The sequence below is a fragment of the Typopeltis vanoorti genome, chromosome 4 (genome assembly GCF_054136105.1).
Source record: "Typopeltis vanoorti isolate ZY-2024b chromosome 4, IOZ_Tvanoo_1.0, whole genome shotgun sequence".
Lineage (NCBI taxonomy): Eukaryota > Metazoa > Arthropoda > Arachnida > Uropygi > Thelyphonidae > Typopeltis > Typopeltis vanoorti.
The window spans coordinates 169,128,656-169,146,365 of record NC_143552.1 but is presented as its reverse complement, the minus strand read 5'-3'; the positions used below and the strand labels follow the sequence as shown (position 1 = coordinate 169,146,365).

The window sequence follows — 17,710 nt, the reverse complement described above, 5'->3', positions numbered from 1 at the left end:
TAATTATTTTTTTTACATGCAAAGCAATGCCTGCCGATTTCTCAATGTAAGCTATGCATATATGTTGTCTGATCATGTTTTAAAAAGGAAATATGTTAAAAGGCATCAATTGTGAGAAAAAAAAAAACTGGATAAAGTTGTTCAATCAGTTCATACACTGAACTGTTCTATACGATTATGCAAAAACACTAATACCATTTTATTTCCCCAAAGGAAGCAGGCAGAACTTTTTTAGCCATAACGTTATTTTTGGAAACTGGTCATCTCCCTTAGTCATCAACAGTAGCCGAATTCAGGGCTCACAATGATTTGTAAGATCTCAGGGAGATACCTTAAAATCATTACTAACCTTACAATGTGAAAATTCTGGTGAATATAAAGTTAATAACCACAGGATTTCCTCTATAATCACTCTGTGGTCATAATTAAGACATATATCAACTATACTATTTGAAAAATCTATAATTAAAACACTAACAATGATATAAAGATGTATATAACAAATATATAAGATGTCTGAATTTTAAGTTACAAAATATAAAGTGCAACTTACAGATAATAAAAGTCTCCATTTAAAATGGTCAAATTCACGGTTGCATTTTTCACAGCGATACATGCCTGTATTCATATCTATTACTTTTTTAAAGCACTCTCCAGAAGGACAAGCCTATAAAATAATTTATCATTAGATAAATATACAAAATTACATCTTAATATTCAACAAGGTGCAGTTACAATGCAATTAATGCAATAACTAATAATTATTAATAAGATAGGTAGAATGTGAGGGTGAAGCAAGTTCTTTGAGCAACTGACCTTTTGACTACATATTGTATTTTATTATTATTATTATAGGAAATATTAAACTTTGCCAAAATTGTGGATAAAAGTAATGCCATCATCACAAATTCCTGTCATGTACCCTCAAGGGCTGTACAGGATATGATAGTACTACAAGAAAAAAATTACATTACTAACTTCCTATCTACAATTTTCCTCCAAATCAGTCTGTTACTTGTCAAGACTCCAACATTAGCAGAGCTTATATTTCTATCGATGGTGCTTAAGGGTCAAAGCTGTATAACTGAGAGGAGACCTCCACATAGCCTTTAAAGGAATGCGGAGAACCGACCAGGGCTTCTGACCTAACGTCCAATCCTCACCTTCTCGTGGTGCACCCTGTTGAGTATCTACTTGGATACTGAACGAACGAGGATGGGCTGGCAATTTGGGATTTAGCCAACCAAATTGTATTCTTATTGGTTAAATCAAAATTAAAAATGATGGTACAACATGACAAAATTTCATGCCGGCTGGGGCGTCGCCGGTTAAACAAGGCCCCCGTTGTTTTCGCCAGGATACCACGCCGAACAGCGAAAAGTCAGCTACTGGAACAAATCTGAAAACAAACCCCAACTCAACATCACCAGAGTTAAAGATTGGTACTATCAACGTAAGAAGCCTGAATGGCAAAGAAATGGAGCTAGCTGAGGAATTAGATAAGTACCAGATCGACATAATCGGGGTGACTGAAACAAAAAAGACAAAAACTGGTGAGATCTTTCTGAGCAATAAATACAAAATGTTATATTCAGGCAATGACAATCAAGGAAAAGAAGGAGTAGCCATAGTATTCAACACAAAATACGAGGCTGATCTTCTTGAATGGCAGTTAGTCTCAAGTAGAGTAATGTGGGCAAATATGAAAATGGGGAACTGGACAATGAGACTTATTTGTGCCTATGGTCCCACAGAAGGTTCTATTAAGGTAGAAGTGGAGGAATTTTTTGAGGCTTTAGAAAAAGCCACTGACACAATGAAAAATGAAAAGTTGGTCCTTGTTGGGGATCTAAATAGCAGAGTAGGAAATGATTGTCAGACATACAAAAATATTTTGGGAAAATTTGGAGAAAAGAGCAAAGCTAATAATAATGGAAAATATCTGTTGGATTTCTGTTCAGGACATGGATTGGTTATTACTAACACTATGTTCCACCATAAAAATGTGCACAAATTCATAAGGAGATAAGAGGCTAGGAATAAGAAAAGTCTCAAATGTTATTGTTGATAGTGATATTTTCTCCCTGGTGCAGGACACCAGTGTACACAGGATTTGAAATTGGAAGTGATCACTATCTAGTCTTGAGCAAGATAAAATTGAATTTCATATTGAAAAGAATAACATATAAGAAAGTTTTAAAGCGAATAAAAGTTGAGCAGCTCTCAGATGTGAACTGTAGACTAAAATACACAAAGATTATTGAAGAAAAAATGAAAGAGTTTGAGAACAGGAATCAAACCTTGGAGATTCAGTGGCAAACTCTGAAAGAAACATTGATTGATTCTGCAAGAGAGGCATGTGGTGAGGTTGTCTGTAAGGATACAAAAATCAGAACTCCCTGGTGGACACAGGAAGTTAAAGAGGCAGTGAAGGAAAAAAGAAAGCATATCAAAAGTTCCTGTCAAATAAGTCAGCTTGTGCTCTTAGAGAGACAAATGCAAGAATGCCAAACACTGTGTAAAACTAGCTAAACAAAAGTCATGGGAGGACTTTGACAAGAACATAGAAAATAAATATCAAGAAGGTGGCAAAATATTGTGGAGGTTGTTGAAGAAGCTTAGGAATGGAGGAAAGTGTGCTGTAAAAGGAGTTAGAGATGATAAAGGTGACATGAAAACGGGAGAAAAAGATATCCTTGAAGTATGGAGTAATTATTTTGAAAAACTTCTAAATGAAACAAGCAGTGATGACAGCACAGTGGTAAAAAATACTGACCAGGCATGCAGTCAGGAATACATATCCATATATGAAGTAGAAAATGTTGTAATAGGTTTCACGGTATAATAAGAACACAGATGGTTAAGAAAATAACTATTTATTAACTTAAAGCTAATATTTCACTGGCATTATATCCAGCATCTTCAGAGCACACAACACAAAGTTTGTTAAGACAACCACAATCTGGTGTAACAGTGGGGGCTAGTATAAGTGATTGCAGCATGCAACACAAGACTAAAGTCCTAATATGGCGCCATATAGGTAAAAAAAAAAAAAAATCAAAGTTTTGAAATAGTAGTAAAAAAAATTCAAAAAAAACCCACCCCAAAATAATGGCTTCCATTGAACGCGGGATTTACCACTTGCCTCCAGTCATAGCCAATATCCTTATCCATTCTAAGCCTCCCAAAAATAATATCTCACATAAAGAAAGAATTACGAAATAATAACCAAATCAGACAAAGGAAACGGCACTATAGTAATGGATACAACAGAATATGAAAACAAAATGTATGCACTGCTTCAAGACCAGTCTACATATCAAATCATAGATCGAGATCCCACCAACTCACAAAAGAATAAGGTGTGCAAGTTACTGAACAAAATCACTTCCTGGCCTAAAGAAATTGTCAAAACACTCAAACCCATGCACATTAAAGCACCCAGAATATATGGTACTCCTAAAATACACAAACAAGGTACACCTTTGCGTCCTATTGTAGATAGTATAAACAGAGCTACATATAAACTAGCTAAACATTTAGCAAAATTACTAACCACTTACACAAACAATTGTCCCTCTTTTGTTAAAAATTATACCCACCTAAAAAGTATTTTAGAAAACGACACCTTAAATAGTTCAGACCTAATGGTGAGTTTTGATATCACCTCATTATTCACTAATGTACCACTGATTGAAACACTTAACTTACTAAATTCACAATTTCCCCCAGATATATTTCATCATCATCATCATCAAATTCCTGCCATGTACCCTCAAGGGGTGTACAGGATATGACAGTACTACATGAAAAAATTACATCATTACTAACTTCCTATCTACAATTTTCCTCCAAATCAGCCTATTACTTGTCAAGACTCCAACATTATCAGATCTTATATTTCTATCGTCTAAGGCACTTTGTACCGTATCAATCCACCTATATCTTGGTCTTCCTCTGGGTCGTTTTCCTGCCAACCTGACAGAGAACACTTGATTTGCTAATCTTTCCTTTCCTCAGATATATTTCAGCTATTTAAATTCACAGTACAGGCAGGTTATTTTACATGGAAAGGGAAAATATACAAACAATTAGATGGGACAGCTATGGGTTCACCCCTTTCTCCCCCCTTAGCCAACTTCTTACATTGAACATCTGGAAAAATTAGCTATCAACACAGCCACTCTCAAACCTAGTCTCTGGCTATGCTATGTTGATGATGTGTTTGCTATTTGGCCACATGGCCCAGACACATTGAATACATTTTTAGTGCATCTAAATAGCCTAAAATCCACTTTACAATGGAACTAGAAACCAATGACTGACTGCCTGCCCTTCTTGGACACACTGATCACACGTCTTCCAGAAGGTTCCTTATCATTTTCGGTTTATAGAAAACCCACACATACAGGGAGATACTTACACAAACAATCACACCATCACCCTTCTCAACAATATGGTATCTTAAAAACACTAACCCACAGAGCTAGCGCAATCTGTTCCAATGACATTGCTCTCGCTGCTGAACTTTCTCACCTACGTCAAACCTTCTTAATCAATGGTTATAATCCCCACAAAATAGATAACATACTAAATGCTACCCATAAATCCCCTCTATCTACCACAGAAGACTACAACAAAACCATCACCATCCCATACATTAAAGGCACATCTGAAAAGATATCTAGGGTGCTTAATAAACACAAACTACGCACAGTATTTAAACCTTATATAAAATTAGCAACTCTCATCCGTTCACCTAAGGACAAATGCACTCCTTTATCACATCCAGGTGTCTATGAAGTGCCCTGTTCTTGCCATCAAGCCTACTACGGACAGACAGGAAGAAATGTGGATCTCCGCCTCAGTGACCATAAAAAATATATCCGACAATTTTGCTATGGTAAGTCGGGTCTGGCAGACCATGCTTTGGATACCCCTGCACACAGGATCAATTGGAAAGAAACAAAAGTAATGCACAGAAGCTTCTACAACTCAGAGAGGTTGTTCCTGGAATCAACAGAAGCCTTGAAACATACTGCAAACCTTAACAAGTATGGCTGTATAAATCTACCAAAGATTTGGGAGACAGTCATCCTAAGACCAAATTAATATTTTTTAATTTATATTTTTTCAATTTGAATTTTTTTGACTACTATTTCAAAACTTTGATTTTTTTTTTTTTTTTTTAACCTAGATGGCACCATATTAGGACTTCAGTCTTGTGTTGCACGCAGCAATCACTTATACTAGCCCCCACTGTTACACCGGATTCTGGTTATCTTACATTTGTAACAAACTTTGTGTTGTGTGCTCTGAAGATGCTGGATATAATACCAGCGAAATATTAGCTTTAAGTTAATAAATAGTTATTTTCTTAACCATCTGTGCTCTTATTATACAGTGAAACCTATTACAACATGTCTGATGAAAACATAAGCCTATCCACGCATATATTGAAGTAGAAAAAGCCATCAAAGGCTTGAAATGTGGAAAGGCAGCAGGAGCAGATGATATTCGACCAGAAATGACGAACAGAAGGAAGAATTCCCAATGATTGGAGTAGAGCTCTCATAGTACCCATATATAAAAAGGGAAATAAAACTGCATGTGAGAATTACAGAGGTATTTCCCTACTGAGTGTTGCTGGTAAGATCTATGCAAGTATACTTGAGAAACGGTTGAGAAGAATTGTGGAAGAAAAGCTTGGTAAAGAACAACCTGGATTCAGGCCAAATAGAGGCTGTCAGGATCAGATATTCACTTTACGACAAATAGTCATAAAGTGAATATCTGATCAGATACAAAACTTAAATACAAAGAGCTGTATTTAAGTTTTGTCGATTTGGAAAAGGCATATGACAAGGTGCCAAGAGAGAAGCTATTCAATATGCTGCAGTTATATGGTGTCAATGGGGCATTATATCAAGCAATACTTAGTCTTTATTTGAGTTGTAAGTCAGCAGTTAGAATTGAAGGAAGTACAGGAAGATGGTTTAATGTTAAATCTGATATGAGACAAGGATGTATATTATCCCCTCTGTTATTCATTATCTATATGGATCACATTATGAAGGAAAGTGGTATTAAACATGATATCAAAATTGGAGATGTTAATGTCAGCTCTTTGCTTTATGCGGATGATGTTATACTTCTAAATAAATCCACTACAAGTCTGCAAGATTCTCTGACTAAATTGAATAGCTGTTGTAATAGATATGGTATGAAGGTCAGCAATAAAAAGACAAAGACAATGAAAATAGGCAGAATCATTGAAAATGTCAACTATGTTGTGAATGGAAAACCTGTGGAACAAGTAAAACATTTAGGCACGATTTTTACTGAAGATGGTAAATTAAATATAGAAATAGACAACAGAATCAGCAAAGCTGGTATGGTGGGAAGTCAATTGAATAAATTCATATGGAATAAGAGAGAAATTAGTCGGAACACTAAATTAGCTGTATACAAGACAGTGTTCAAACCAGTTTTAACTTATGGATCTGAGAGCTGGGTCAGAAGTAAAACACTTGACCAAAGACTAGACACACAGATACGAGAGTCCTGAGAAAGATTATAGGCGTGAACAGATGGCATCAATGGCAACATCATATTAAAAATGAGGATATTAGGAAAGAACTTGACATTGTCAGTATCCAGGAATGCGTCAGCAGAGCTAATCTCAGGTGGTATGGTCACTTAAACAGAAAACAGAATGGGTAAGGAAAGATTAGCAAACCAAGTGTTCTCTGCCAGGTTGGCAGGAAAACGACCCAGAGGAAGACCAAGATATAGGTGGATTGATACGGTACAAAGTGCCTTAGACAACAGAAATATAAGATCTGATAATATTAGTCTTGACAAGTAACAGACTGATTTGGAGGAAAATTGTAGATAGGAAATTAATAATGATGTAAATTTTTCATGTAGTACTAACATATCCTGCACACCCCTTAAGGGTACATAGCAGGAATTTGATGATGATATTTCTATCGTCTAAGGCACTTTGTACCGTATCAATCCACCTATATCTTGGTCTAACTCTGGGTCGTTTTGCTGCCAACTTGGCAGAGAACACTTGTTTTGCTAATCTTTCTTCGCATATTCTGTTTAAGTGACCATACCACCTGAGATTAGATCTGCTAATGAATTCCTGGATGTTGACAATGTCAAGTTCTTTCCTAATATTCTCGTTTTTACTATGATATTGCCATTGATGTCATGTGTTCACACCTATAATCTTTCTCAGGACTCTCATATCTGCGATCTCTATTCTTTGGTCAAGTGTTTTATTTCTGACTCAGCTCTCAGATCCATAAGTTAAAACTGGTTTGAATACTGTCTTGTATAGAGCTAATTTAGTGTTCCGACTAATTTCTCTCTTATTCCATACGAATTTATTCAATTGACTTCCCACCATACCAGCTTTCTGATTCTTTTGTCTATTTCCATATTTAATTTACCATATTGACTAAAAATCGTGCCTAAGTAGCTGAAATGTTTCATTTGTTCCACAGGTTCTGGATTCACAACACAGTTGACATTTTCAATGATTCTGCCTATTTTCATTGTCTTTCTATTGCTGACCTTCATACCATATCTATTACAACAGCTATTCAATTTAGTCAGAGAATCTTGCAGACTTGTAGCGGATTTATTTAGAAGTATAACATCATCCGCATAAAGCAAAGAACTGACATCTCAAATTTTGATATCATGTTTAATACCACTTTCCTTCATAATGTGATCCATATAGATAATGAATAACATAGGGGATAATGTACATCCTTGTTTCACACCAGATTTAACATTAAACCATCTTCCTCTACTTCCTTCAATTCTAACTGCTGACATACAACTCAAATAAAGACTATATAACTGTAGTGTAGTGAATAGCTTCTCTCTTGGCACCTTGTCATATGCCTTTTCCAATTCGACAAAACTTAAATACAGATCTCTGTTATATTCCCATGCTTTCTCGACTATTTGTCGTAAAGTGAAGATCTGATTCTGACAGCCTCTATTTGGCCTGAATCCAGCTTGTTCTTCACCAAGCTTTTCTTCCACAATTCTTCTCAACTGTTTCTCAAGTATACTTGCATAGATCTTGCCAGGAACACTCAGTAGGGAAATACCTCTGTAATTCTCACATTCAGTTTTATTTCCCTTTTTATATATGGGTACTATGAGAGCTCTACTCCAATCATCGGGAATTCGTCCCTCTGTCCAGGCTTTCTGAACTATGCAGAGCAGCCACTGTAAGACGCTTATACCACCATACTAAGGCATTTCTGGTCGAATATCATCTACTCCTGCTGCCTTTCCACATTTCAAGCCTTTGATGGCTTTTTCTACTTCAAGTATAGATATGTATTCCTGACTGCATGCCTGGTCAGTGTTTTTTACCACTGTGCTGTCATCACTGCTTGTTTCATTTAGCAGTTATTCAAAGTAATTACTCCATTCTTCAAGGATATCTTTTTCTCACGTTTTCATGTCACATTTATCATCTCTAATTCCTTTTACAGCACTCTTTCCTCCATTCCTAAGCTTCTTCAACAACCTCCACAATATTTTGCAACCTTCTTGATATTTATTTTCTATATTCTTGCCAAAGTCCTCCCATGACTTTTGTTCAGCTAGTTTTACACAGTGTTTAGCATTCTTGCATTTGTCTCTGTATTCTCTAAGAGCACAAGCTGATTTATTTGACAGGAGCTTTTGATATGCTTTCTTCTTTTCCTTCACTGCCTCTTTAACTTCCTGTGTCCACCAGGCAGTTCTGATTTTTTTATCCTTGCAGACAACCTCACAACATGCCTCTCTGGCAGAATCAATCAATGTTTTCTTCAGAGTTTGCCAATGAATCTCCAAGGTTTGATTCCTGTTCTCACAATCTTTCATTTTTTCTTCAATAATCTTTGTGTACTTTAGTCTACAGTTCACATCTGAGAGCTGCTCAACTTTTATTCACTTTAAAACTTTCTTACATGTTATTCTTTTCAATATGAAATTCAATTTTATCTTGCTCAAGACTAAACAGTGATCACTTCCAATTTCAAACCCTCTGTACACTCTGGTGTCCTGCACCAGGGAGAAAACATCACTATAAACAATAACATAGTCAATGAGAATTTTCTTATTCCTTGCCTCTTCTCTCCATGTGAATTTGTGCACATTTTTATGTTGGAACATGGTGTTAGTAATAACCAGTCCATGTCCTGAGCAGAAATCCAACAGATATTTTTCATTATTATTAGCTTTACTCTTTTCTCCAAATTTTCCCAAAATATTTTGGTATGTCTGACAATCATTTCCTACTCTGCTATTTAGATCCCCAACAAGGACCAACTTTACCTTTTTCATTGTGTTAGTTGTTTTTTCTAAAGCCTCAAAAAATTCGTCCATTTCTACCTTAGTAGAACCTTCTGTGGGACCATAGGCACAAATAAGTCTCACTGTCCAGTTCCCCATTCTCATATTTGCCCACATTACACTACTCGAGACTGACTGCCATTCAAGAAGATTAGCCTCGTATTTTGTGTTGAATACTATGGCTACTCCTTCTTTTCCTTGATTGTCATTGCCTGAATATAACATTTTGTATTTATTGCTCAGAAAGATCGCACCAGTTTTTGTCTTTTTTGTTTCAGTCACCCCTATTATGTCGATCTGGTAATTATTTAATTCCTCAGCTTGCTCCATTTCTTTGTCATTCAGGCTTCTTATGTTGATAGTACCGATCTTTAACTCTGGCGATGTTGAGTTGGGGTTTGTTTTCAGATTTGTTCCAGTAGCTGACTTTTCGCTGTTTGCCCTGGTTCCCTGGCAAAAACAATGGGGGGCCGTGTTTAACCGGGCGATGACCCAGCCGGCATGAAATTTTGTCATGTCGTACCATAATTTTTGATTTAACCAATAAAAATACAATTTCGTCAGCTAAATCCCAAATTGCCAGCCCATCCTTGTTCGTTCAGTATCCAAGTAGATACCCAACAGGGTGCACCATGAGAAGGTGAGGATTGGACATTAGGTCAGAAGCCCTGGTCGGTTCTCTGCATTCCATTAATGGCTATGTGGAGGTCTCCTCTCAGTTATACAGCTTTGAACTTTAAGCACCCCTAAAAGTAATGTACAATATGTTTAACTGGAAAGTAGTTTTTTTAAATAGCATGTTAAGGTCAGAGTTTGTAACTTATTAGCCTGCTACAGATAGAACCTAAGAAAAAATGGAGGCAAGTAACTCCAAGGAAATATAATTTGGGTGGGAAGGTTTCATTGCCGTCATAATTGTCACACTCAGGGTTATGCCAACCATATGAAGTGCAATGAAGGTAGTAGGGTCATTTCTAAGCAATGCATCTTCAGCTTATATGAAATAAAAACAAGCATAAATCTAAAACAGTGCAAGGTATTAAGAATAAACTTTTGGAGAAAGTCAGTAATCGTTATCCAGGTATCAGATTTATCAGAATATCACTTAAAAGTGAAACTGCTTCACTGTAGAACACTGCTTGGAAGAGAGAGAGAGAAATGGTGAGAGAGCTGACAAATTCCGAAGTAGGAGGAGAATAAATATACTGGGACTGAATTTGAAAACTCAGGGATAGATAGATAGCATACTAGTGAAAATAGTTAGCTCTTAGTAGAAACATCCAATGGGAAGGAGGATTGTAACAATCTGGATGTCTTGATTGATTGTAAGTTAAGGCACACATTCTGATTTTAAAAAAAATAGCATTAAAGTGCGTGGTGATTCTGAGACAAGAGAGGTAAGGGACATTTTATGCAGGTTACGTCACAAGAACATAACTTGAGTATGTCTGCATGGAACTAAAAGTGATTTAAATAATGTGCAGGGGAAAATTACAAAATTCAGGTGTTTATATTAGTGAAAATGAGTGATCTGAAACTCAGATTGTTTAAAAGATTAAAGGAATATTTTTCAGCACTAAGTCAAGTTTAAATAACTTTTTTTTTACATATGATACACAGGTATAATAGTGAATAATTCATGGTCTGAGTAATGGAAGCTAACTGGATTTAAGCAGGTTATGCACAGCATTTATTTATTTATGGGATCAGTTTGTTAAAAAATGAGAAGAAGTGATTTGGTGATAATGATATCCATTCACCTAAATACTGGTGGACCCATTAAGCTGAGTAAATGCCATAAAATCCACAATATTTTTAAGACTAAGAAATAACACCATAAGAAATTTATGGCAACTGACTGGATGTAGATAAGAATGTGCTAAGCTTAAAGAATAAGCTTGTCTTTAGTTATTAACTAACGAAATCAGGCTTTATATTGTGGAGATTTCCGAGTCTTTGCTTAATGGCAAACAATATCAAAGTGCATGATGGTAATTATAATATTGTCAGAAGAGACAAATAAGTAAAACAGGAATGAGAGTTATTGTTTATCTGGGATGACATCAAATTCATATTCAAGACAGGAAGTGGAGGAAACAGAAATAATATTACATGTCAGTTATTTAAGAGGAATAATACTTAAGGAAAAGTAAAATATTATTAAATGAGGGATTTTAATATGAGAGATAGAAAGAAATGACAATGCAACTTGTAATAAATTTTTGGAGCAACTTTGTATTTAAATTTTCGTAGTAATAGCATTGAATGTAGCCATTTTAAGATGTGTTCACATCCCTATCAAGATGATTAAAAGAGTCAGCAAATGTTCAGTGACTATAGGAAAAACATTTGACAACAGATTTCTGGAGTTATAATAAAAAATCCAAGTCAGACTAACACTTTTCTATGCTCGAACGTTAATTTCTTGTTGTTCATATGTCTCACTGAACTTCATTTCAAAATGATACATGGAGAGTAACCATCTATTGCTTATACTCACTCACATCAGATGCCATATCATAGTTGCAATAGTGTATAACTTGTTGAGGTAAACTTAATTTCTTATAAGCATTCTTCACGACAACATTATTATTGAAAAACTGAATTAAAGTAACATGACTACTAGAACATGGGGACATGTCTGATGTTTGTCACATTCTTCTTCCATATATATATATATATATATATACGCACACACAGTAGAACTCAGTTATAACGATCACGGTTACAGCGAATTCACGTTTATAACGAATAATTTTGAAGGCATATTTGAATTACATTTGATTTAATGCATGTATTTCATGTTTATTACGAATTTGTTTCACGGGAATAACGAACGAACAATACACATTAGTCATTCCTTTACTGACATTTCGTACGTATGCATTTTCTGGTTGTGGAAAAATGTCGGGAGTCAAACGGAAAATTTTATCGGTTTCCGAAAAAGTAGAAATTATATGGGAGGTGGAAAGTGGCCAATCAAATCTAACAGTAGCAAAGAAGTATGGTTTGTCCACACCTACAATATCAACAATTTGGAAGAATTGCAAGTTGACTCTGAACGCTTTTGAAAACAATTTATCGAAGTGTAAAAAACTTAAAAAGTGTAATAAAAGTGACGTTGACGAGGCACTTCTTTCGTGGTTTAAAGTGCAAAGAACCGTTGGCTTACCTATTAGCTGACCAATTTTGAAAGTTCAAGCCAAAAAATTTGTTCAACTTGGTTATAGCGATTTTAAATGCAACAATGTGTGGATTGATCGCGTTAAGAACAGAAACAATATTGTCTACGCAAAAGTAAGTGGCGAGGTGTTGTCCACTGACAAAAACGTTGTTTCTGACTGGATCAAGAATGTATGGCCGGACATCAAAGGACGGTATGGATATACAATAACATTTATAATGCAGACGGAGCAGAGGTTTTTTATAATTTAACGCCCGATAAAACTTTTCAATTTAAAAATGAAAAGTGCATTGGCGGAAAACTTATCAAAAATAGACTCACAGTTTTAGTTTGTGCAAACATGACCGGTAGCGATAAAAGAAAGCTTCTTGTAATTGGAAAATCGCCAAAGCCTAGATGCTTTAAAAACATAAAGAAACTTCCCGTTGATTATACGGTGAATAAGAAGGCCTGGATGACATCTTCAATTTTTGAAAATGAAATTCGCAAGTGGGATAAAAATCTTCACAGTGAAAACCGGAAAATTTTGTTATTGATAGACAACTGTCCTGCCCATCCTGTAGTGGCTAATTTAACAAACATAAAACTTGTTTTTTTGCCACCGAATGTGACATCTGTCTTGCAACCACTTGATCAAGGCGTAATTAGATGTTTTAAATCCCATTTTCGTCGTCTGTTAGTCTTGGAACTGATAGAACGCAGAGAAAAATTCATGGAAAATGCTTATGCTTACGAGTCGAAGATCAGTGTACTTCACGCAATACGTTTAATGAGTGATGCTTGGAATTTGGTGTCATCATCTACGATACAAAACTGTTTTAAGAAAGCCCGTCTTGCGAAATATGAGTGCGCATCTGAAGAAGATGATAACTTACCATTATCAGCGTTTAAAAGCGTGAAACTTGAACAATTTTGAAACGTGCGCAGAGATTGATAATTTTAGACATTGATAATGGCGTCGCAACTTTGGGTATACCGACAGATGCTGACATCTTAAAACAAATCTCTCATACACCAGAAGAAGATAATAGTAGTAGTGACTCCGAGGAAGAAAATAGCAATGATGAGAAAATCGTTACTTGGTGTGAAGCAGAAAGTGCTTTACATATTTTAACAAGATTTATGGAATCGCGACCTGTAAGTTCAGACGACACATTCAAGCATCTTAGTGGTATAAGGAACAATTTCAAATTGTATGAAATATGCGTCCTGTGCAAAGCAAAGCACGCTTGATGATTTTTTATGTAAAAATATGAAGTTTTAAAAATAAATTTTTGTTCTTTATATGTATGTATGCACATATGTATTTATGTTACCCAATATACCTATGCTGAGAAAAATCTGAAAACATTTTTAAATCGCTCAAATTATGACTTTCTTGGATATAATGAATAACGGTTATTACGAACAAATATATGCGGTCCTGTGGAATTCGTTATAAACGAGTTCTACTGTGTGTGTGTATATATATATGTATGGGTAGATTCTTCTGCTATTTCTTCTTCGTCCAGCTATTCAGTCATCTTCTTTACTTGCTACTACACAGTAGGAATGTGAATTATTACTACTGAGCTTTCAGACATCGGTTGACATGGTATATACCAAGCTACTAAATGGTTAGTGAGGAATTAATCAGAGACTAACAGAGGAATCAGACTGCTGATTGACTGTAGATGTAATCGATGATGCAAGTTGCACAAAAATATTCTTCTGTTATAAACTGCACGTTGGTGATCAATACCAAGATATTTAGCACAAATGGACTGAATATGTTTGCCTATTCTCCCTAGGTTCTCTCTTCACAAATATTTTTGTCTAAGCTATGTCAGTCTGCAGCATAACCAAGTAAAATGACTCACAGTTCATTTTGTTTGTTGTTAAAAATGATTAATGTTCTAATTGTTCTCTTTGAGAGCATTACAAAGTTTGTTATAAAAGTTTGCATATTTAGCCTGTTTGCTCTTGAGTTTAGGTATTGCAGTAGAATAGCTAGGAACAAATGGAGCCTCGAAAAGATATTTATGCTTGTCTGTATTTGTAAGTCTTGCAGCACATGAGGGATGTTTATAGGTTTGAAGTATCAAAGATGTACTGTTTCCAGAAGCTAGATAACTGATCTGTCCAGGGCATCATTAAGACCACAAAGTTTGAGAAGTTGAGGCTAACATTTAATTTGAAGTCATAGACATAGATTTTCCAAGCTGATATATCATAGCAAACAGATTTTTTTTTCAATGCACATTGATGAAATCCACAGTTTTGATTTATGCTATCTAGAGAGCATAAATCAGTCAACTTTGTATCTTTGCCAATGAATTTGAAAGGTGACGGTCAAAGAAGCATGAGTTTGTAGTCTCATTTTCACTGCCACATATAATAGATGGTATAGTGCAACTACATGTCGAAGTATCCACTGCTATTCACTTATAGACATAATAAACAGAGGGACTTGTGAACCATCTTTACAGTAATGCAAGTCATCGTCATCATCAAATTCCTGACATGTATAGGATATGACATGACTACATGAAAAACTTACATCATCACCCAATTCCTATCTAAATTTTCCTCCAAATCAATCAGTTACCTGTCAAGAGTATCTTATATTTCTGCCTTCTAAGGCACTTTCTACTGTATCAAATTCACCTATATCTTGGTCATTTTCCTGCCAACCTGGCAGAGAACACTTGTTTTGCCCATCATTCCGCTTCCATTCTGTTCAAGTGACCGTAACCGCCTGAGATTAGCTCTGCTAACACATTCCTAGATGCTAACAATGTCAAGTTCTTTCATAATATACTCATTTTTAATATGATATTGCCATCTGTTCATGCCCCTAATCTTTCTCAGGACTCTCATATCTACAGTCTCAGGTCTTAAATCAAGTATTTTATTTCTAACTCTCAGATCCATAAGTGAAACTGGCTTGAACACCGTGTTGTATACAGCAGCTAATTTAATGTTTTGACTAACTTCTTCCCTATTCCATATAAATTTATTCAGTTGACTTCCTACCATACCAGCTTTGTTGATTCTGTTGCCTATTTACATATTCAATTTACCATCTTCACTAAAAAATTGTGCCTGAGTAGCTGAAATGTTTTACTTGTTCTATAGGTTCTCCATTCACAATGGAGTTGATATTTTCAATGCTTCTGCCTTTTTTCATTGTCTTGGTATTGCTGACCTCATCCAATTCTATCACAACAGTTATTCAATTTAGTCAGAGAATCTTGCAGACTTGTACCAGATTTATTTAGAAGTATAACATCATCTGTATAAAACAAAGAGCTGAGATTAACATCTCTAATTTTGATATTATCAGGTTTAATAACACTTTCTTGCATAATGTGATCCATATAAATAATGAATAACAGAAGTACATTCTTGTCTCACACCAGATTTAACATTAAACCATCACCCTTTGCTTCCTTCAATTCTAACTGCTGACTTACAACTCAAATAAAGACTAAGTATTGCTTGATATAATGCTCCATTTACACCACACAACTGAAATGTTTTGAATAGCTTCTGTCTTGGCTCCTTGTCATATGCCTTTTCCAGATCTACAAAACTTAAATACAGATCTTTGTTATAATCCCATGATTTCTCAACTATTTGTCATAAAATGAAAATCTGATCCTGACAGCCATATTTGCTTGAATCCATCTTGTTCTTCACCAAGCTTCCCTCCCACAATCCATTTCAACTTTTTTCAAGTATACTTGCATAAATCTTACCAGGAACATTCAGTAGGGAAATACCTGTGTAATTCTCACATTGTTTTATTTCTCTTATTGTATGAGAGCTCTACTCCAATCATCTGTATTTCATCCCTCTGTCCAGACATTTTGAACTACACAGTGCAGCCACTGCAACTTTTATACCTCCATTCTTAAGCATTTCTGGAAATATATCATCTGCTCCAGCTGCCTTTCCATAATTCAGGCTTTTTTTTCTATTTCAAGTATGGGTATGTACTTCTGATTGTATGCCTGTTAAGTGTTTTTTTACCACTGTGCTGCTATCACTGCTTGCTTCATTTAGCAATTTTTCAAAGTAATTACTCCATACTTCAAAGATATCTTTTTCTCCAGTTTTCATGTCAACTTTATCATCTCTAATTCCTTTTACAGCATCCTCCTTTCCTCCATTTCTGAGCTTCTTCAACAACTTCCAGAATATTTTGCTACCTTCTTGATATTTATTTTCTATGTTCTTACCAAAGTCTTCCCATAACTTTTTTACACAGTTTAGCTTTCTTACATTTGTCGCTGTATTCTCTAAAAGCACAAGCTGACTTATTCACCAGGAACTTTTGATATGCTTTCTTCTTTTCCTTCACTGCCTCTTTAACTTCCAGTGTCCACCATGGAGTTCTGATTTTTCTATCTTTGCAGACAATCTCATCACATGCCTCTCTGACTGAATTAATCAATGTTTTCTTCAGGATTTGCCACTGAATCTCCAAAGTTTGGTTCCCATTCACAAACTCATTTTTTTCTTCAACAATATTTGTGTATTTTAGTGTACAGTTCTTCTGAAAGCTACTTAACTTTTATTCACTTTAAAACTATCTTACTTGTTCTTCTTTTCAATATGAAATTCAATTTTATCCTGCTCAAGACTAAATGGTGATCACTTCCAATTTCACATCCTCTGTACATTCTAGTGTCTTGCACCAGTGAGAAAACATCACTATCAACAATAACATAGTCAATGAGACTTTCTTATTCTTTGCCTCTTCTCTCCATGTGAATTTGTGCACATATGTTCGAACATTGTGCTATTAAAACCAGTCCATGGCCTGAGCTGAACGGGTATCTGCCATTATTATTAGCTTTGCTCTTTAATCCAAATTTTTCGAAAATATTTTTGTATGTCTGACAATCATTTCCTACTCTGCTATTTAGATCTCCAACAAGGACCAACTTTTCCTTTTTCATTGTGTCAGTTGCTTTCTCTAAAGCCTCAAAAAATTCCTCCACTTCTACCTTAGTAGAACCTTCTGTGGGACCATAGACACAAACAAGTTTTTTGTCCAGTTCCCCATTCTGATATCTGCCCACATCACTCTACTTAATATTGCCTACTATTCAAGAAGATTAGCTTCATATTTAGTGTTGAATACTATAGTTACTCCTTTTCCCT

The 17,710-nt window shown here is 35.4% G+C and overlaps 1 protein-coding gene across 1 annotated transcript in view; it reads right to left on the bottom strand.

Annotated features, from left to right (window-relative positions):
* Positions 1–17,710, bottom strand: part of RPA1 (replication protein A 70) — a 283,379-nt gene that overhangs the window by 64,168 nt on the left and 201,501 nt on the right. The window contains exon 14 of the mRNA XM_090391585.1: positions 554–667. Coding sequence (XP_090247711.1) covers positions 554–667 — 114 coding nt within the window. The remainder of the gene's footprint in view (positions 1–553; positions 668–17,710) is intronic.